This window comes from Perca flavescens, chromosome 11 (assembly GCF_004354835.1).
Source record: "Perca flavescens isolate YP-PL-M2 chromosome 11, PFLA_1.0, whole genome shotgun sequence".
Lineage (NCBI taxonomy): Eukaryota > Metazoa > Chordata > Actinopteri > Perciformes > Percidae > Perca > Perca flavescens.
Window position 1 is genome coordinate 6,431,850 of NC_041341.1, and position 23,482 is coordinate 6,455,331.

The 23,482-nt window shown below is 42.9% G+C and overlaps 1 protein-coding gene across 2 annotated transcripts in view; it reads right to left on the minus strand.

Annotated features, from left to right (window-relative positions):
• Positions 1-428: 428 nt before the first annotated feature.
• Positions 429-23,482, minus strand: part of LOC114564077 (SH3 domain-binding protein 4) — a 56,810-nt gene continuing 33,756 nt past the window's right edge. For both annotated transcript variants that reach the window (XM_028591234.1, XM_028591233.1), the window contains exons 4-5: positions 1,902-2,090; positions 429-774 (exon numbers count right to left, since the gene is read on the minus strand). In XM_028591234.1, coding sequence (XP_028447035.1) covers positions 550-774; positions 1,902-2,090 — 414 coding nt within the window. In that variant the 3' untranslated portion in view covers positions 429-549. The remainder of the gene's footprint in view (positions 775-1,901; positions 2,091-23,482) is intronic.

Genomic DNA, 23,482 nt, shown 5'->3' on the forward strand with positions numbered 1-23,482 from the left:
GTGTCAAAAAAAAGGCCTCGTCATTCAATACCCAATTTCAATCCCTAAGGGGTAAATCTCATCAGCATCAGAGAGCCAATCAGCACGCAGCATGCTTCTACCTAGATCTAATAATGTCTGTAATTGGCTGTTTAGCGTTACACGCCGTAGAGACACGCATGAAAAACTCACGTAGTAGGAGCTGGAACAGGAATTAAAAGAGCTGTCCTGTAATGTGTAATGTTATTTCTTTTGGTTTTATAAAATTGGTTCAGAATAGTTTAGGAACCGATATGTAAGTCACGGTATTGGTGTCGAAAAACGTTGGACTGATGCCCAGCCCTGGTGAAATAAGCACGTGACCCGTTTCAACTCCACCCCTCAAAGAATCGACAATCGATTAGAAACCGGCCTTGAAAGGAAGAATCGGAATTGGAATAAGAAATGTCAAAACGATGCCCAACCCTAGTAAGCCGATGTGCAGCATTTCAAACTGTGAAACTTTTTCGAATGCTCCGGCGGAGCGAAGTGGTGCGCCGGCTGTGCGAGCAGCGCTGGCGAGGAGTGAGTTCAGATGGCGTAGTCGTCCTGAGCGGCGGGGCTGAAGGCGGAGCTCCGCAGGGCGTCCAGGCAGTTGACCAGGATGAGCGTGCCCGTCAGGTGCTTCCAGCGCTTGGTGATGGGGCTCTTCATCTTGTCCAGGCCCATGTGCAACTCCTGGATCACGTCTCGGTAGCTGTCGCCGATCTGAGCCGCCCACGTGACCAGGAAGTCATACGCCGGCTTCCACATGGCCTGCAGACGGAGGGGGAGAGAGAGAGAGAGAGAGAGAGAGAGAGAGAGAGAGAGAGAGAGAGAGAGAGAGAGAGAACAAGCATCCCATCATCTGCTGATACACTGACACGTGTCAACACTCGTGCCGACAGAGCCAATTGGTTCTTGAGTGCAGGATAAAGTGCCGTCAACGCCAACAACTATGATGATAACTTTAAATTAGGCCTGTCAATCGATTGAAAACTTTAATCGTGATTATTCCGATGAGTGTCGTCGTTAACTCGCGATTAATCGCAAATTAATCGCATATTTTTTTATCTGTTCTAAATATACTATAGGGATACTTTCCAATTTGTTTTAATGCTCAAGTTGTATATGAGACTGGATTTACTCTGGTGATAACTTTAGTCTATAGGAGAGAACCGTCTGGAAGGCCTTTGAAACTCAACTTGCAGTTCGAAAGAGCCTTTTCTTTATCAATTTCTGCTCAAGGAGCTTTGGTTCTGCTAGCCATCTACTATTGTCATGGATATATTTTAAGACTCGTCCTGCGCAAGAAGACAGAGGGAGAGAGAAGCACTGTTTAGTATTTTACAATAGAAGTACCGTATTTTCCGGACTATAAGTTGCTCCGGAGTATGAGTCGCATCAGTCAAAAAATGCGTCATGAAGAGGAAAAAAACATAAGTCGCACCGGACTATAAGTCGCATTTATTTAGAATTATTATTTTTTTTCCATCTGTCAAATACACAATAGCACAATATCCCGACTCGTTCCTCCAGCTCTGGCCATCTAGCTTTCAGCCCGCGATTAGCCGATTAGCTTTCTTTGATTTCTTCATTGCAGTAAGAGTCACCTTTTCGCCAGTCTCTCACAAGTTTCTCTCATTTCAAACTTATATTATTATATTATATTACTTATATATTTTGATATATAAGTCGCACCTGACTATAAGTCGCAGGACCAGCCAAAGTAGGAAAAAAAGTGCGACTTGTAGTCCGGAAAATACAGTAATATATTAATAAGGCGCTGCTAGGGTTAGGATTATTGTTAGTGGCTAAATCTAGCTAGAAAGTTGCCAACTTGGCAACACTGAAAACGATGAAAACGCTCACATCTCCGACAACCTCCTGTTAAACAGACGTACCTCGCTGTCTACCACCCCGTTCTTGTCGCGATGCGGCGCCTCGTACGCGTCCATCTGCTGGCGGGAGACCTTGATGAGCTTCTCGGCCAGCTCCCTCCAGCGCCCGGCCACCTCCACGGCCGTCGTCAGCAGCACAAAGTCCATGACCAGTCTGGCCACGAGACCCTGACAGTCCATCTTCAACAGAGCCTGCACAGAGAGGACACAGCAGGACTTTAGGGGAATATCAGGGGTTTCCCTACCATTAAAAAGCTTGAAGCAACACCAAAGACTCTTTTGTACCTTAAAATAATTTTTCCAGAATATCGTTTCAGTGGTTCATCAACTCGTAACAGGGTGAACGGTATTTCTGCATTCGCTTTGCGGCCCTCTATCAGCTATAACCGCACAATGCAAGTTTGCCAGATCAGGTAGCGGATCTGTAGTTCGAATGAGACATAATGGACACAATTCCGCTTCCCAACCTGTAGGTGGACCGAAGAGGAAAAGTGCTTTGGTGTTGCTTTAAGAGCCGGCGAGTTGGGCCATTTTCATTACTCAATGCCAGACCCTTAATCTTTCAGATTTGGGTCTGGATTTCCAGGCCAGGAAAACCCTGCATTAATTAAAAATTAGAGAAAAGTATACGTTGAAATGGCGGAAGTGGATTGTAGAGACGTGTGGTGGCTAAATTGTAAAATAAATAAAAATAAATATGTATGAGATGTAGTTCTGACTGGGAATCAATGGAACAGAGAAGACAACAGTGAATTGTTGAAGATGGGAAGATAGAAACTGAGCAGAAGTCAGTGAAGTTTGTCCACGTAGGGACTTATTATGAATGTACATCTACAGGTTTCATTCCACTAACTTGGCCCTCTGTTATTTTCCACAGCCTGCCTTCCTAAATCCCCCGGAAAATCTCAGCTTTGTGCATTTTTCAGATGCTTTCTGGTGGAAATAGAAACAAGAGCCTCACGTTGCTTCAACAGCAACACTCAGGATTTATTTCACATCTGCAGGGAGGGGAGGAAAACCACCCCGGTAACCAATACTGACACCGACACAACAAGTACTGCATTCAACAAGATTAAAGTCTGCTTCAGGCTACATACTGATGTTTTAGCTACAGTGGCATTAGAGAAACGTCGGGGTCAGTAATGAACAATAATCACAGAGCTTTCGTTGCTCTGCAGCAAAGTTTAGACAGTTCAACAACATCTCCATGCCCAGCTTGCGCCGCAAAACAAATGAGGACCCGATGGGGCTCTAAGGCTGTGTTCAGACTGGGAAACGGCGATCCACCGATTCTCCGCAGGGTGTGGGAGTGTTACTGAAACGGCTCATCTGTGTGACGTCCTGTTGTGTTCTTTAACCCCCCCCCCCCAATGTAACACAAGTATACTTTATATTTCACAGTTACTGTTTTACGTCAGATTGTTTATAGAGCTTAGGGCTGGGCGATATGGAGAAAAATCAAATATCATGATATTTTTGACCAAATACCTCGATATCGATACCGCAACGACATTGTAGTGTTGACTAAGTGTTGACACAATGAGATTTTAGATAAATAATCATCAGTAATGTGGATATAATGACTAAGTGGGTAAAGGCAAATAATAGAACAGTTACAACAGTCTGGTAAGTTCATAAAATGACATCACTTTACTGTAATGCAGCCTTTAAAACCAGGAAAAGACACCACTTATGCCATATCACGATATCCAAAATCTGTGACGATATCTAGTCTCATATCACGATATCGATATAATATCAATATATTGCCCAGCTCTAACAGAGCTCGACATTTCCAAGCACACTTGAACGCAGCTTCATTTCACATTGAAGGGGTGAACGGGGCTGAGGAAACAGTCAGCTGCTCCACAAATTCCCGGGCAGTTCAGCACTTGTGTTTGGTGTACCAAAAACTTTCTTGTGGCAGCGATAGAGGCAGTCTCTGGAGGCAACCGGAACGACCTGGATTCGAGCCCAGAACCTTCTTGCTGTGAGGGCAATTCAGTTTACAGCCAGCAGTAGGCTACATAGACGGCAAGCACACCAAAAAAACACCACAAAATAAATTACAAGAGTTACATTTCAAGAAAGCCATTCACAACGCTGATGGCAGCAGGAATAAATGACTTTTTGAACCTATTCGTTCTGCATCGCGGAACAACGTATCTGTGCCCTGATGGTAGTAGGGCTGTCAAAATTGCTCAAAAATGACGTTCGAATATTCCCTCTAAAATAACACTGAATAGTGAATGAATGAGTTCGCCGACAACCGGATGTCAGGACTCCCAGAGTGACTGCAGGTCTCTCTGGTAAACTCACCGGGTTAAGATGAGTTCTTTTATGGTGAATGAAAGGCTCGATCCGACGAAGTAGGTCAGTGAATCAAATCGAAGCATTGACGGCAACGCTGCTGCCAGTTCTGCCGTTGTTTACCTTTTCCTTCTTCTTCTAGTCCGTATAAAGGGCAGCGTCGGTAGCATCTGCTCATTAGCGCCACCGCTGTTCAGGAGAAGACTGCAGCTAGTGTCGCGACCACCAGCGCAGGTATAAATAGTCACGGCGATGTCATGATGTCATGCGCCAGCTGGGCTGAATCCAGTATGTAAGGGGCTTTCAGGCGCGCCAGCAGAGCAGAACGCCAGACCGCAAGGTTTTTTTTTTCTTTTTATTCGAATATTAATTTTCACCTTCGAAATTCGTTTTTTAAAAACTATTCGAATATCTATTCGAATTTAGAATATTCGTTGACAGCCCTAGATGGTAGCAACATAAATTCGCACTCCAGGGGATGGCTCGGATCGGCCAAGATCGACTTGGCTTTCCTCAAGGACCTGTCCTGATCCAGGTTGTTCACCGGTGTTCCAGCTGTTTTGCTGCACACCTTGACAATGCCTTGCAGGCGATTTTTCTGTTTGACAGAAAGTGACCCGTGCTAGCAAATAAAAGAAAAGGTAAGAACAGATCCGATAAAACAGGAATGAAGCATTTTCATGAAAGTGGTGTCGACATCAAAACTGCGTAGCTTACGATAATACTGCATACGCTGATGTGCTTTTTTGCACACAGCATCAACATGAGGCTCAAAGCACAATTTATTATCTAGGACCCCTCCTAAGATACTTTTGTAAAAATCTAAATAACTTTAGAGATCTTCATTGTAAAGGGTTTAAACTATGTTGTCTGTGCTTGTTCAATGAACCATAAACAATGAATGACCATGCACCTGTTGAACAGTCGGAAAGACGAGAACAGCAATTAAGGTCACAGTTAAAAGAAAATTAGGAAAGTAAAGAGACCTTGGTCAGTGTAACGCTTATCAGTTCAATTTTCTAAGCACAAACAATCCAATTTTTCATTTTTTTACCACCTTGACAAATTAAAAAATTGGATCTTTAACCTGTTTTTCCAATTTTCAGTTTTTTATTAAGAGGATCAGAAATTTTGAAGATTACAAAATTGTGTCTGGGCTCCAATTATTCAATACTCCAATGATATTCCACAAAGTAGAGGGAGAGAATATCTCCCTCTACTTTGTGGAATATGCAGGTCATTAACTGCATATGAACCAAAAAAAAATAAAAACTGATAAACTTTGGGGTCAGTGGTGCAACTGATGGTTTCGAGTGGGGGGGGGTGGCGGGGCGTAGATGGAGAGAACACCATGGCAGTATTGAATAATTGGAGCCCGGACGCTATTTTGTAATTTTCAAAATTTTCTGATCTCTGTATAAAAAACAGAAAATTGGAAAAACAGGTTAAAGATCCAATTTTTTAATTAAACATTTTTAAGGTGGAAAAAAAACGGAAAAATCGGATATTGGAATCCAATTTTCTTTTCTTAGTTTTTCCAAATGTCCGTTTGTGCTTAGAAAATTGAACTGATGAGCGTTACACTGACCGACCTTTCTACTGACTCTGAAAAACACCAAAAGAAAGACCCTCAGGGTCCCTGCTAATCTGCGTCAACGTTCCTTAAGGCATGGTGAAGGGAGGCATGAGGGCAGCAGACTAGGACAGGACAATGCATTGCAACGTCCCTACTGTGAGACGCCTAAGACAGTGCTTACAGGGAGACGGGAAGCACAGCTGATCGTCCTCGCACTGGCAGACCACGTGTAATAACACCTGCATAGGATCGCTACATCCGAATATCACACCTGCGGGGACAGGTACAGGACGGCAACAACAACCGCAAGAAAAACTGGAAATGTGGCTTGAATGGGCTCTTGGCCAGACTGACTTGCAGAGTACATCTCAAATTTACCGGAAGTTCGTCAGGGTTTTCCCCAGGCTATAGGGCTGCAGGACACGGGTAAAATATGATACGACGTTTTTGAATATCACGACAACGATATTACTTATAAACAGATATTAAAGTGAACTTAGTTCTGCTGCTTTCGGTGTTCTGCTCAAATACAACAAATTGCTTGTTGATTTAAAAACTAACCTCATTCCCATCATTTTTTTATCTAACAAACTGAACTTTGCGTTGAACATGAAAGGCAGCATTAAAAAAAGAAAAGAACAACAGTTACATTTAAAGGGTAGTTTTCTGATGATATTTTAGTTCAACTAACCCCCAAAAAATCTCTGTCTTGTGTTTCTCGATGTGTTCATTGTTGCAGTTGATATCGCGATGACAATAAAAACAACCCGATATATTGTCAAATTGTCAACACTCTTCACATTTCTCCAGGTCAAAAACTCAAATTGGTTCTCACAAAGACAGAGGAGAACACACACACACACACACACACACACACAGGGACTCAGCCTTTGACTTGCAGACTCAACAGAGCGGAGGTGAATTTAAAGCTCCAGTTTTGGGCTTCAGTTCTGTGTGCAGGAATGTGAGGAACGACAGGATATGAAGGGGGGAGGATGGAGGGAGGCAGGGAGGGAGGGAGGGAGGGGGAGGGGGTGAGGAATGCAGATGCCGTGCTCCGGCAGGCTCTCTCACTCTCAGGCCGGACCAGAGGACGAGATAGCGGCGCCCAATCAGACCCCACCAAAACCCGTTCATCCAATGACGTTCACAGACACTTGTTTTGGGACCAACGAGTTGTGTTTTTGACGTGAAAAGTGAGCAACTGCTTGTTCCTGGGTCTGTGTGGCTGCGGAGGGGGAACAGGCCGTCAGGGAGATAAACCATTCGACAAGCACCGGGTTTTTTTTCCTTGCTGGATAAGGACGACAGGAAATCCCCGCCACAATAAGAGGGGAGGGAGGGTCACTTCCTGTGTCTTACTACAGGTTTAAGACCACCACTTGCACAGGAGTGCTGCTTGGTAACGACTGACAAACAGCTGGATTGATCAAGTCGAGAAAACGTTTTAATACCGTCTATAGTTAGTCCTTGACTAAAGAAATTCTTAGTCAACTAACACTTATAGGATTTAGGCGACTATTCGATTAGTTGATTTAATTGACAGAGCTGTGAGCTTTGAGAGGTGGTTAAGACCAGAAAAGCACAATATAAATGTAGTTAATTAACCATCTGTAAAACTGAGTTTCTCCACAATTAATCCTGCAAAAGAAGCTTACCAGAAATGTGCTCAGAAGTTTCTTGGAAATAAGTAATTAAGCGTGAATAAGCATAAAAAATGACTAATCGACTAAAGAAATCTTAGTCGACTAAGACCAAAACGACCGATTAGTTGATTAATCGACTAAGAGGTGGCAGCCCTAATAGTTACATCTAGTTTTTATATTCTGAAAGCAGTCACTGAATAAAAAACCTTTTTAAACAACATGAGCTCAGTCCCGGCCAGGGTTGGCTTCAACCAATCCATTCTCCCATTAAAATGGATCTTTGTTTGAGTGATCTGATGTCAGTTAATAAAATACCGAGACCTGGGGCGCCCTGGCAGCTCACCTGGTTGAGCGTGTGCCCCACGTACCAAGGCTCAGTCCTAACTGCATCGGCCCGGGTTTGATTCCGACCCATGGCCTCCTTTGCTGCATGTCTTCCCCTTTCTCTCTCTCTCTCTCTTTCTCCCAATTTGCATAAATCATCTGCTTGTCAAAAAATGAGAAAAAAACATTCCCGCAGACATATTTGCCAGAGATAACGTTGATGTGGAAACGAAGTGGGCGCTTCAATCATGTTTGTTGCTGCAAACTAAAACACACACACACGCACCCACCCACACAAACACACACATACATACAAACACACACGCACACAAACACACACACAAACACACACACCCACGCAAACACACACGCACACACACCCACGCAAACACACACATACATACAAACACACACGCACACACACACCCACCCACGCAAACACACACGCACACACCCACCCACCCACACCCACATACATACACACACACCCACACACAGAGACAAAAAACACACACACACAGAGATAGAGACGCTCAGACACAGACACACACACACACACACACACACACACACAGATAGAGACACACAGACACACACACACACACACACACACAGATAGAGATGCACAGACACAGACGCACACAGATAGAGACACACACACACACCCACACCCACATACATACACACACACCCACACACAGAGACAAAAAACACACACACACACACACCCACATACATACACACACACCCACACACAGAGACAAAAAACACACACACACACACACACACACACACACACACACACGGTCCGTCCCTGCCCTGACATTCAAAGAAAATGGATCAACTAAGCCCTCGGTGTAACCAACAGCGACCTTTTTGATGAATGACTTGTTTCTTCCGTCATCCTGTTTCAGTTTGTTTTTTTTCTCCTCTTGGCTACACAACTGACACTCAATCCCTCCGCTTCAATCTCCTGTTTATTATTTTTCTATCCCATCTTCATTTTCCATCTGACTTCCTCCACCCGTTCCCATTTGCAGCCTCTTCACTCCATCTCAGCCCCGCCTCGGCTTTGCAATTTATTTATTTCTTTTTTTTTTCTTCCAGTTTTGCTCCATACCTGCTTTCTCGTCCCTTTGCTCTACCTTTTCTCAGACCTCTGAACCCAAAACCTGGGGGACGCGGTTACGTAACTTAACCGAGAAGAAAAAAGCGACACCATTTCAGCAATACCCTCCATTTCTGAAAGCCTCCTTGACTGTATCTTGCTTCCTTCTTGTTCTAAACGTCTCACAGAAGTTAAACTCCCTTTTTATTCTTCATGAACTGGTTTGGAAAGAACTCGCACATTCCCAGACAAGGCCCAAAATCTCCAGAGAGTGAGCGAGCGATCTGCTATGAAGTCAATTATTCCAAAAGCAGCAGCTTTTGCCACACCCAGCCAGTGGAGGAAGGAAGGGAGAAGAGGAAGCGAAGAGAAGAGAGGAAAAAAATAAACAAAATAAACAGACCTCAAACCAGATTTGTGTACAAGAAGCAGAGCAAGAGCGCTAATCGCACATAACCGGGGACGGCCTGGAAGCTGCTCCAGTTTTTCAGAGTGTTCCTCCAGAAATAGGATGTTTTTTTTATTATTGTTCTCAGGCTCGACCTGCCACGCTGAACTCACCGCAAATAATTCACGAGGGTCAGACGCTCGGCTCGGAGCGGAGAGCAAGAGAGAGCTTTGAAATGAAAAATCCCAATTTAGCAGCAGTCAACAACACAAGGTTCCACCTCTGTGGCGAAGAAGGTCTGGAAGCTCAATCGGAGGAAGAGCAGCATGAAAGACAAGGATCCTCACCTTGTCCCTCTCTTTCTTCTCTTATAGAAGCGTTGCTGTCCTCATGTGCATTTGTGCATCTCAAATTAAATTTGTATTTCATGGTCTTTGGAACAAATGAACTAAACTAAGTCAAACATAAAGACAAAAAGTACTGAATAAGTCAAACCTGTGGACATTGGTTTCAAGCCGTATGAACGTAACTAAAATACTTATCTCAGATCTAATGATTGTAGTCGGACTTCTTTAGCTTTAACTTTTGTCTTTAAAGGGATATACGCCACCGTTTGTTGAACTAGGGCTCATCACAGTCCTACCCTAGCTGTAGATAGGTGGGGTCTCCTCTAGCTGTAGATAGGTGGGGTCTCCCCTAGCTGTAGATAGGTGGGGTCTCCCCTAGCTGTAGATAGGTGGGGTCTCCTCTAGCTGTAGATAGGTGGGGTCTCCCCTAGCTGTAGATAGGTGGGGTCTCCTCTAGCTGTAGATAGGTGGGGTCTCCTCTAGCTGTAGATAGGTGGGGTCTCCTCTAGCTGTAGATAGGTGGGGTCTCCTCTAGCTGTAGATAGGTGGGCCAACACATTTTTTGTGTATGCATCGTTTTAATCCGGTGCAACACCGGCAGCGCCGCCGCTAGTTAGCTTAGCGTAGTGAATGGAATCCTATGTTGCCGGTTAGCATGTTATGAGTAACAGTGAGCCAACAAAAGACAAAAAACAACCCAATTACTTGACAAAAACATGCGTTGGCCCACCTATCTACAGCCAGGGGAGACCGTGATGAGAACTATTTCAACAATTATCTGCTCTGGTTTTTTCAAGCGTTTTAAGCCTCTGACACACCAGCCCGACGGCCGACCGTCGGACTGATCAGTCGGCTCCCCGAGGTCCAAAAACTGCCTCGGGACACACTGAAGAGACGCCGACTTGAGAGTGTAATACGTCTCCATTCCAGCAGGCGGCGTTAATCTGTATTGTCGCCCAAAAAAAATGAAAACTGGCAGCTGATTGGACGAACGGGTCACGCGTTGGGGTCTGGCTGCTCCCGGATTTTTCAACGGGGCATAATGGTGGCTTCGTTCGGAATACGATCTTGTATTTTACGCAGATAGTTCACCGAATCGTGTTTCTGTCTTCATTTCAGATCGACAAAGGTCAGTGTAAAAGATTTTCCTCAGATTTTGAGAGACTCTAGTCATCCTCATCCCGCTCGTCATTTCCGGGTTAGTTCTCCACCAATCAGATTGGTCATTGAGTCTGACTGCCCGCCCCTCCGACGCAACAAGTCAGGTCGGCCAAAATGAAGGCCGACGGCTCCTCGGACGGACGACAGCACAGAACACACCAGACTGACTCGAGTCACCAACCTCGCCAGACTGTCCGACGGTCGATTAATAATTGATACTGTTTATTGATCCCCAAATTACAATTTACACTCTATTAGAAATCATTACACACAGGCCTGAAATACACACACATGCTCAGGACCTATTCACAAATGGAGAGATGTCAGAGTGAGTGGGCTGCCAGTGCTGGACCAGCACCCTGAGCGGTTGGGGGGGTACAGTGCCTTGCTCAAGAGCACTGCCCAGGAGGTGAACTGGCAACTCTCCAGCTACCAATCCACATTCTGTACTTTGGTCCGTACTGGGACTTGAACTAGAGACCCTCTGGTTCCCAACCCAGGACTGAGCTACTGCCATCCCTTGGCTTGGTGTGTAAGGGCCTTTAGACCCAGATATGGTGATAATACCAGAACAAAATGATGTGAAAAAGAGACGCAAAACTACCACAAAGGGACACAAACCGGACACAAAGAGACACAGAATGTATGGGAGAAATTGCTTCTTTTAAAAAAAAAATTGACTAATTACATTTTCTTGAGGAAGGATGCCTAAACCCTGCGCCAAATACACACACCTAGGTCTTCCATAAAGCCAGGGAAAACACTGTAGCCTATTGCATTATTATATGCTACAAAAACACAAATGCCATTATTCAGGGTTCATGCGCATTTTAATAATTATAATACTTTTCCATGACTTTTTTGGCAAATTTCCATGACTATGTATTCCTGAAAATGTCAGTCGACATTATACAATAAGAATACAAATCTGTGTTAAAGTTTACGGATTATAGTGGGATTTGTAATATCGCTCCCCGAATACAACGTTGAGGTTAAGACGACGTGAAAATACGTTTATTAATGACATTTTATTATGCTGTGTTAAAATAAATTCCATGACTTTTCCAAAACTTTCTGGGTCTTTTCTGGGTTTTCCAAAAACTGGAATTAGCATTTTTCAAATTCCATAACTTTTCCAGGTTTTTTTCAAAATGTATGAACCCTGATTATGACATGCCATAAATAAACAGTGGATAACATTTCTGATACAATCATGTACAATATTTTTATCCTAAAAAACAACCAAAGCTGTCTAAAACCTCAAAATCTAAATAATGCAGAGCGCAGGCCTGTCGGCCACGCGACCTGATTGGTCGATCCAACATCCTGTCGGGAAAAGTTCGATCTATTTTTCGGCGATCCTTTGTATATTTCAGTTTACTGCCACAGTAAGTCATCATCTAGCACAGTGGTTCCCAACCTAGGGTCCGGGGACGCCTCAGGGGGGCGGCAAAGAACACAGGGGGGGGCGCAAGTCTTTATCTGGTTTGAGGTTGAGCTAAAAAAAAAATATTTGCACATGTTAAACAAATTATGATAATACACTAGAATATATAATGTGTACAAAAGTCTGTATAAAAACTATATATTTTGTTCTCGCTTAAAATTGTAGGCAGGCTACTTAGTAGGCCAAACCTCCGGGACCTCTTAACCTGGGACCCTTGCTGTCATCAGGTCAGCTGCTAGCTGCTAGCTGCTAGCATCCTCATTTTTCCTGCCACCACGGCATCACTATTTTATGAACGAACATGGCGGAGAAAGGTCAAAGTGCTGATAACTCCTCTGTATCAAAAAAGGAAGTAAGGCTCTATCTCGAGAGTTACTTCAACTTTGGTTTCGGGGGGCTCAGCTTTTCTTAGACATGAGTAGGGGGTGCGCCAAGGAAAAAAGGTTGGGAACCACTGATCTAGCAGAGCATCTTTGATATCGCCCGCTCGTCTTGTCATTGTCCCATCTGTTATGTTGCCGAATCCAAACTCCTTCACGTCTCCCAATCGCGCATTATTATGGAACCCACGCAACTTCTATGCAAGACCCGCCCTTCAATAGCATTCACACGCTGCTATTGGCCAGGCGTCCATGCTTACGCAAGGTAACGGAACCCGATTTGTACAGGTCCTATCCCCCGACCAATTGGCTTTCCTTATTTATTTTTTTAACAATATTTTTTGGGGCATTTTTGGCCTTTATTTTGACAGGACAGATGGAGACATGAAAGGGGAGACATGCAGCAAAGAGCCGCAGGTCGGAGTTGAACCCGGGCCCGCTGCGTTGAGGAGTAACCCTCTATATGTGGCGTTATTATGGATCCCACGTAACTACTAGACAAGTCCCACCCGATAGGTTGGGGTTAGGCATTGACCTCGAGTGGTTAAGGTTAGGATAACCGATTGGCGGGCGCCCGGATAGCTCAGTTGGTAGGGCGGGCTCCCCGCCAATCGGTTATCCTAACCTTAACCACTCGAGGTCAATGCCTCGAGTGGCCATTCGTAGGGCGGGACTTGTCTAGAAGTTGCGTGGGATCCATAATAACGCCGCATTCACGGATGTAGAGGTTTGTTTCCACAGCCACCAGTCTTTTTCATTACACTGTGGTTTGATAAACATCCAAGCGGACACGGACATTATTCTCCCTTTGCGTTTGAAAGAAAAACACACAAGAACACATGGGAACAACATCGGTGTACGTGCACTTAAAAACAGCAGCCTGGAGAAGCAGAATTGCAGCTCTGCGGAGGAGAAAGCAAACCTTTCTGCAGCAGTGATATGAATTCACAGGGAGAGAGAGAGAGAGAGAGAGAGAGAGAGAGAGAGAGAGAGAGAGAGAGAGAGAGAGAGAGAGAGGGAGAGAGAGAGAGAGAGAGAGAGAGAGAGAGAGAGAGAGCATGTGTAGCATGTTTTTGAAGCTTTTGCAATCAACAGCCGTGTTCTCACATCGTGGCAGATATCCCGCTCGGATGTTTAAATGTGGAAAAGCAACAGATCAACAACGACGGTGAAACGGACCTGGAATATTAATCTCTCATTAACCCTTGTGTTGTCATCCCGTCCGCCATGTTGTCCTTCTGGGTCAAATATGACCCTGACCAATCGGCTATCTATGTATTATAAATTCATGGTCAATAGACCTAATGTTTATGACATAAACCTCATTTTTTGAGTTAAAAAAAAAATTTGACTACTAGTTGAGATCAGACGATGTTGAATAGATCGCAGACTGGTTTATGTTTTTAAGCCATTTAAACACGTTTTTTCAAATGCTATAAAATTGAAGAAAACACCCAAAGTTCAATGAAAGTATTCATTATATTACCTGTTATATTACCCATTTTGGGGGCAATTTGCATGAAATAAACCCATATTTCTGATTTATAAAAAAACTTAGACATTTGACCCGAGGACAACACAAGGGTTAAATATAATGAGTATGCAATCAATCAAATGCACTGTAGAGCAGCCGTATGCTGACATTAAACAGGAATCATTATCTGTTATGTAACTGTCGGTTAGCTGGGAATGATCACATGCAGGGTTCAAAATTAGCATCATCCAGGCCTACTACCCAAATGCTGGTAAAACATGCAAGTGGCTGGTAGATTTGTATTATGCTGGTCAAAATTTGAACCCTTCACCTGCCGTTTGGCTGGTGGAAAGGGGGGGGGGGGGGGGGGTCCGGGTCAAGGAGTATTATAGGGAGTGGAAGCTGCAGGCGCCTGCGGGTCCACAACTGTAGCTTCTGTTTAGTTTGTGAACAATGAGGCAGGAAGCATCTGCCCGGGTCGAGCTGGATCCCTTCCATCCCCCGCTGACAACAACAACACAGCCTCCAAACAACACGGACATCACCAGGACTCCACACTGATTCTTGTATGATCACCTAGGGACATCCACGATGTACGCTGAATAAACGCTGACGACCTGTTGCGTTGCTAATGAGCTTGATAACTAATAAGCACTTAGCAAACTCATTAGCTTGGAAGGTCCCCCCCTCCCTCCTTCTGGTCTTTATCCGCGACGTTTCATTTCCGGGATTGTTCAGGTGCCGCCGGAAATTCGGCCGGATGTCCGTCCCCGTCCTCTTTCTTTTGTGTTGGCGTTCAAACCTCCGGTGGATCTGTGAGGACTATGGTTAACTGCTCCTCAGATCTCTGCAAGGTAAATCCAGACAGCTAGCAAGACTATCTGTCCAATCGGAGTTTTAAACTACTAAAACTACTTTTGAACGTTCCACCAAAACAAGTTCCTTCCCGAGGCTATTTTGCAGAGATGCCGTCATTGTGTCAAGACGATTGTGATTGGTTTAAAGGTCCTATGGCATGCTGCTCTTTGGATGCTTTTATATAGACCTTAGTGGTCCCCTAATACTGTATCTGAAGTCTCTTTTATGTAGACCTTAATGGTCCCCCAATACTGTATCTGAAGTCTCTTTTATATAGACCTTAGTGGTCCCCTAATACTGTATCTGAAGTCTCTTTTATGTAGACCTTAATGGTCCCCCAATACTGTATCTGAAGTCTCTTTTATATAGACCTTAGTGGTCCCCTAATACTGTATCTGAAGTCTCTTTTATATAGGCCTTAGTGGTCCCCTAATACTGTATCTGAAGTCTCTTTTATATAGACCTTAGTGGTCCCCTAATACTGTATCTGAAGTCTCTTTTATATAGACCTTAGTGGTCCCCTAATACTGTATCTGAAGTCTCTTTTATATAGACCTTAGTGGTCCCCTAATACTGTATCTGAAGTTTCTTTTATATAGACCTTAGTGGTCCAGACCTTCCTCCACAGCGATGTGGAGGAAGGTACATTTTTCACGTATCTGTACTTTACTTAAGTAGACTCAATAGTGCATAGCCTACTTTTGACTTTTACTTTGTTACATTTTGCAGCAATTATCTATACTTTCTACTCCACTACATTTCTACAATGTTCCGTTACATTTTCTGATCAGTTTCCCCCCCGCCAAAACGTCTTCCTTACCGTCACACGTTTGTCTCACCAGTGAAGTTTGGTTGCCGTAGATACTGCAGGGCTCGACATTAAGGCTTGTCCGCTTGTCCGGGACAAGTGGATTTTTTGTAGGGCAATTGGAAGAGAAATTTACTTGTCCCACTGGACAAGTTAAAACTCAAACAAACTAAAATGCCATGTTAGTTCACGTCATGTGCCACTCATTACGTCTATGTTACCGATTTGAAACGGTTCTAGTAACGTTAGACCCAGCCCGCTGTTCAACTCGTTCTCTGTAAGCAATGCAGCATGAAAGCACGGTGAACCTGCTGGTGTTAGTTAGCTAACGTTAGCTTGCTAACTAACTCCGCCTTAACTAGGGTGACCAGATTTACCGGAGCTAAAACCGGGACACTTTGACCGTAGTGCTCGTGCACGCACACGCTTTTTAACGTGAACATGTGCCAGCCCAGGTCAGACATATCCACAGACAGTAACTTCATTATTTTGATCGTAGGCTCCTCATCTAATAATAGTGTTTTTTCCTGTAAAATTAACAAAAATGCAGCAACAGCCTTTTTCAGTTTAGTGTGAGATTTATGTTGAGATTTTTTCTAAAAAAAAGATTCTTTGAAGTGTTATTTATTCCAATAACACCAAAAGAATTAAAATTATTTATTGAAAATTTTGAGCATAACCACTTCATTTCCTGCATTCTGGTGAGTTTTTATGCATACATTTCTACCTTTTTCTGAATCAATGTATACTGCAACCTGCAAATATCTGTAGCCTAGGTTTCATTTAGGCTCCTCCTCCTTCCTGTGTGGCGTCTTTTGGTGAGGAAGTAACCTCCTTAAATGTGCATATGACAATTAGGCTACGTTGAGACTGCAGGCCAAAGTGGCCCAAATCCAAAAAATTTTGGGGTCAAGTGACCAGGTCAGGCTTCTTCAGAAGTAGTGTGGACACTCAAATCTAGCCCTGATCTGATTTTTTCAGATCAGATTCAGGCCACTTCCACATGTGGTCCAGAATCCGACCCAGATCCGATTTTTTTCAATGCAACCAATCAGTCTTCTCCTCCTCAGCACCTGCGCATTAACATTATGGCTGCCATTACACAAACATTTTAATACAAAATAAAAAAAATAAAAGCGAAAATGCTGACTTCCTCCATGTCCTCCCTAACTTTAGCGCAACAGCGTGCCGCGTCTGATGTCATCGTTATTGTTCTTTTGCGCATGCGGGTCATTTCACAACCGCAAACAGTTCACACTGGGATCTGATACAGGCCACATTTTAAAAGGTCATGTGACAGCCAAACAAAAAATCGGAGCTGAGCAAAAAAATCTGAATCAGGCATTAAGACTTGCGGTGTGAACGTAGCCTTATTCACCTCAATGATACATTAATTCGTTTTAATTTATAATAGACCCCTCAGATGTGTTTGAGCAAGATTTCAGCTCATGTCCAAAACTTTGTGCACATTCAAAATACAGTATATGTGTTCTCTGTGATTTGGAGGAGACGATGAGTCGTGACATTTTGAGAAAAATAAAGTTAGGTTAGTAAGCTATTAAAAGAAGTCACTATATTTCAGAAACTAATCTATACCTGCACCATATATTCTGCTGTGCATTACGTGATGCAGCAGATCTCAGACCTCCTGACAGACACAGAGTCCCGTTTGGGTCTCTGGTCTCTGAATGAGACAAATAGTTTAGCTAGAGAAGTAACTGAACGCTGCTCTACGTCGGAGGTGGAAAACGGAAACTACAGAAATACACGGAGCACAAACATCTGCCGCAGCATGGCCACAGCTGAGCGCGTCCATGAACCTGAAGCTGCGCTGCATTTTACAGAAAGAGTGGACACGAGCAGGTCTGCTTCAGAGCTCCGTGTGTCTGAGTCTGAACCATAGACTTGAAACATCATGTCACGGGAACTTCAAACTAAATCATTAGCATTGCGCTCCTAAACTTTGTGTTGATGGCATCAATGCATTACACTGATTTGGCTACGATTCCTCCCGAAAACTTCACCCGGCTTTCCTCACGGAGAGACGGTTGCTAGGTGATATCAACAAATACAGCATGGTCGGACCCCGCACGTAGCTGCCCGTTCTATTCGCCTCGGAAAAATAAACTGGACAAAGTTACATTCGGGGCTACACTCAAAACATTCGGGGCTGAAGACACGGCAAAATCGTCTGACGCCGCTCCTGGAGTAAACCGGGACATTTTAGCGTCCCGACAGGCTTTTGTCGGGACTCGGGACAAACAATTAAAAATCGGGACTGTCCCGGTCAAATCGGGACTGTCCCGGTCAAACCGGGACGTCTGGTCACCCTACGTTAGAGGCAACCTAAACATCGCCGCATGTTACGCTAGTTGACACTACACTCAACAGCAAGTAACGTTAGCCTATCGTTAGCTAGCAGCTGGAGTAAACCATTACAATGCTGAAAGCTAAACGGTGTAAAGTGTGTCTGTATTTCACTGGAGAGGAACGTATGACAGTGTGCTGCTGCTGTTGTCGGAAAAACACAGATGTTGCGTTCACTTGAAATTCGCCCCGCCAGCGTCGTGCTGCATTCAAAGTTGTTGTAAAATACCCTTTTTCCTATCCGGTGGTTGTTTTTGTCGTTTAACAGGAACTTACTGGTGAAATAAGTTATTTTTATAAGTTATTGTTGTTACATTTTTAATAAATAATTTAATTATTAATTATTATTATTATAAATAAATTTTTCCTTAGCAATAAACAAGCCGTTCTATAATGTCGTTTTTTTTTGCTCCTTTTTGAACAAAAATAATAAAAAAAATATGCAGATTAAATATCAGGTAATAATCAACTGTAAAGTAGCTACACCTTTTTAAAAGGATCCTTTCGGTAAATCAGCCTCTGCCAGGTAGAAATTTGTGAAATTGTATAAAAAAAGTTAACACAAACATTTAGTTCAAGTCACCACTACCTCTGGTCAAAATATTGACTTAATATCTCAGAATATGAACTAAGAATCTCAAAGTAATGAGAAAATGTCAAATATTGACTTAGAATCTCAATATATTAATTCATCTCAAAATATTGACTTAGTATCTCAATATTGACTTAATATCTCACTATATTGTTCAGTATCTCAATATATTGATTTATCTCAAAATATTGACTTAGTATCTAAATATATTGACTTATCTCAAAATATTGACTTAGTATCTCAATATATTGACTTAATATCTCACTATATTGATTTAACTCAAAGTATTGACTTAGTAACTCAGAATATTGACAAAGAATCTCAAATCAATGAGAACATTTAAAATATTGACTTACAATCTCAATATATTGACTCAATATCTCAAAGTATCGACTTAGTATCTCAATATATTGACTAAGTAACTTAGAATATTGACTAGGAATCTGAAAGTAATGACAAACTTTAAAATATTGAATTAGAATCTCAATATATTAACTTCTGCACACCGGCGTGCAACATATTACTTTGTATTATGGAGTCTGGAGATCCTTTTTTCTTGTTGAAGGGGAAATCTATTGTTGGGGCACGTTTGTTTCTACTGTTTCAACAGAATTGTATTAATGTTGATAGTGTTTGGATGCTTTCAACGGTTTGTTCAAATTCTACATTAGCAAAACACAATTTTTTTTATAAAATGATGAATCTTCACCCGGACAAGTGACTTTTATGCATGGACAAGTGAAACGTAAATGTACTTGTCCGAAGGACAAGTGCCTCAAAAAGTTAATGTCAAGCCCTGGACTGTATTTATGGGGCACCGCTGATCCAAGCCGGCTCCGGTGCTGCAGAGCCCCGGCGCAGCGCCGCTGACCCTCGGTAATACAGCCTCCGGTAAAAGTGAAAATGAAAAGGTTTGTTTTTATTATTCCCGTTTTTAAATCAAAATATCTATTTCTCTCCACAGCGTAGTTTACTCCTCCGCCAGGCTGCGTAAGACGCGTTCATATCTTATTTATTTGGCTGGACCTCTTCACATCTCCCCATTTGCGCTGCTTCACACACTTTATTTGCTTACTTGCATGGTTAAAGAAAATAAAACTTAGTCTTAAAGTCTTAAAATACATCCATGAATAAAACCAACCGCATTCCGATTCTAACAACACATTTCCGTTTTATGCCGGTTAGGATAGGACATTTTTTTTAAAAAGCCAGGCTTTGTTTGTGGTAGTGGACATCTTCTACTTTTACTAAAGTAAATATGTCTCTTGTTATTTGTACTTTTATTTAAGTACTGAGATAAAGTACTTCCTCCACCGCGGCTCCGACAATCTCCGAAAACCTGTCTCCCAGGAGGTGCACAGGAAGTGTCATGTCCTTATATGGGAATTTGCGGGGCGTTTTCTTATGCTAATTAGGAACAACTGACACGCGCTTTCAGTTACGAAGACGTGGGATTCATCAATCCTAAGAACACAGGTGCGAACAAATCTGCTGTTTAAGAACACGTCATTAATCCGATGTAGACTTTTCTTAGGAACCTTCTGAAGAACATATTTAAGAGACAACTTAGGAAGATATTGGTGAATGAGGCCCATTGTGACTAACTAGTGCTAACACGTTCGGTAGGTCACCACGTACGAGTAAACTCTACCTTCCCAAGCATCTAGAACCAAATAGTCCACAAAGAGGAATATGTTGCGGCAGTAAGAGAGTTCCCTGAGCAACAATGTTGGGCTGCAGTGTGTGGTCACTTTGAGAACTCCACTTTCCAAACAGCAGTGAGTGATCGTTAAGCCCACAGTGAACTTCTGGTGTAACGGTTAACTCTCTCACTGACAGACACTCGCAGCAGAGCTACAAGTCAACGTGTTTATAACCGCACCTTCCTTCCAGACTAAATGTGACGTAACACATTAGAGGTGAGAGAAACAACACTCTGTTGCTACGTGAGAGACTACAGTGAACCATCTACAATAACAGGATCTGCTGAAGTTCGTACCCCTCTGCCAACACACATTACACTGACACAAACACACTCAGTCACATACAGCAAGCCTAGGGCCTAACTAACATTTCTTCTCCTTGTTGATTCATTGTTTGCCCCATAAAACGTCAGAAAACGGTGAATAAATGTCCATCCCAGTATCTCAAAGTCCAAGTTGATGTCTTAACATGTCTTGTTTTGTCCAAAACCCCAAATATATTCAGTTAAAAATGATATTAAAAAAGAGGAAAAGCAGGAAATCTACATGTGTAAGAGGCTGTTAACAGCATTTTCTGCCATTTTGCATGGAAAATTACTTTTAAGGATTAATCGGTTAAAAAATAGAATAGAATAGAATACATGAAGGGAAATATTGTACAGAGAAGAGTACATCTTAAAAAGTGACTGTAATAATGAAAATGCGAAGTGCAAAAAGTTGTGCCAAGATTTGCTGTTGGAGTTCAGCAGCTTGATAGAATGAAATTTCACATCATTTTTAACCATTCATTGTTACCATATCTGTCTAAAATATATATATATATATATATAGAAAGCAAGAGCAGATAATACATAAATGATCAAAAGTTTTGATGCTCACATTCATTCAGCTTAGGTGGTGCCCAAAACGGCTTGGGGGCTGCACCCATGCCTTCTGGTAAAGAAATCCCTGCCCAACCCTAATGTTATTCCTGTGTGAACAAGTAGTTTTCATTTCCCAAACATAATTATTGAATCGCCTGAAGCCAAAAGCACAACCTATGAGTCAAAATATAACATCCAAAGCTGCTAAAGAAACAAAAAACACAGCTCCCCTCACATCCGCAGCCGCGATTTACATATTCAACGGGCTAATATCTATCGTTTGGCCGTTGTGATATTCTGTACATGTTATGAGACCAGTGCACAGGCGACGCTGAGCAGCGTGTGAAGCAAAAATACAGAGCCCATGGAAATGAAAAGTCTATATTTGTAATAGATGTATGTAATCTGTAATTTAATAGATAGTATAAGTGCACAGGCGCTGCCCCTTTCGCCACCAACAATCCAAGCACGCCACAATGGATTCAGACATTCGAAGCCCGGTGCTTTTGATTTGGTTCTCTTTCTTCTAAAAATAGACTCCCGTCCACGTCAAATGACACACCGGAAAATCAGAGGTGATCTTTCTGCTGGGACGAAGACATTTTTTGCAGGAGGAGAGGAAGATGAGGATTTCATCTGACAGTCTTTAGGCTCACTCGGCTTTACTCTTGAGGCCCACACGCACGCACGCATGCGACAAAATCCACTTTCCAAAATGTTTGCACATGGAACAAACAGCACATTTGCGCCGGTTAAACAAAGAGTCTTCGTGATTTAAAATTAGCTGGACGGCTGCGTGCTTTGTCCCCCCGCGGGAACCAGTAGTTGAGGTGTAATCCAGACAGAAGAAACAGAAAAACAGACCTATATTCAGACACGAATGCACAGGACTTCCCTCAAAGACCATATTTTTCAGTCACCACCTTTTATTATGTTCTTTTCCGTACTGCAGTTTCTCTGTCTATAAATGGCTCTAACTAGTGTTTACAACCTCGCGTTAATTACAGTGCTTCTGCTCCGTGTTACTTCAGCTGTAGTTCGTCCCTGACCTCTGACAGAGACTCTCGGCCGCATTATATGCTGACTGGGAAGCTGAGTCTAGGAACGGCAGTATAAAGGCAGCAGGGAAGCTGATCCCCCCCTCCTCTCTGAAGATATTGTAGGCACAGACACATCAAATAAAAATGCAACCGATTTATGAAGCATTAACTCAGACTGGATATAATGAGGCCGTTCGTTGTGTTTAGACATCTCAGGGTGATAATCGCTACCCGCACTGCCTGAGGCGACTATGGAAATGCATATTTCAGTGACAGAAAATGCACAACCATAGTGCCGGAGAGAGTTGCGTTGCACACTTGCAGCTAACACAGCTCAGCACTTTGTCCTCTTTGAAGAAAAAGCTGAATATACTGGAAAAAAGAAACGCACGAGGCACGAAGAGGCACGAAGAGGCACGAGTTAAAATCCCAACCAACGTCTGACTGGGCTGAAGAGTAACTTTCTGGTATTCAAATTAAAGCAGAACACTTTTTGGAAAAGACAATTCTAACTAGAGGCGCAAAGACAACTATTTCGGTTTGAGTCATTTCTCATGAGTAAAGATTCTCTGGTTGCTGCTTGTTAATTGTTAAATATGTGCTGGTTCTGGGACAGTACACTGAATATATTTTGAGTTGTGGCCACAGCAAGACGTTTGATGACGTCACCTCGGCCTTTGGGAAACACTGATCCCCATTTTTTCACCATTTTTATAGACCAAACCAATCAATTAACCGAGGAAATAATCAACAGACTTTTCAACAGTGAACGTAATCGTTACTTGCAGCTCTAATTCCATCATTAACTGTACGAGAAGACGGCTTCTGCTGGGTTTGCTCTGCTTTTAAGATACTCAGTAAAAAGTATATACTTTTGGTGCATTACATTTGCCTGTGGTCCCATTTCTAAAATGACTTTACAAGTGTAAGAGTCTGTTCCGCTGTTATCGCCCTCCGAGGGCTTTGATTCATATGTACATAAAGATAGAAAATGAAAGTAGCCTGAACGATCAATTGGATTTATAGGATCAGCATACTGTACACACACACACACACACACACACACACACACACACACACACACTGCACACTAACAGTGTGTCTGTTGCTTGAGTTACAAAGTATTCTTTTGCCCTCCACAGCTCCTCAGGTCCCGATTAGACCTCGGTGCCTACACAGCACTTATCGACTG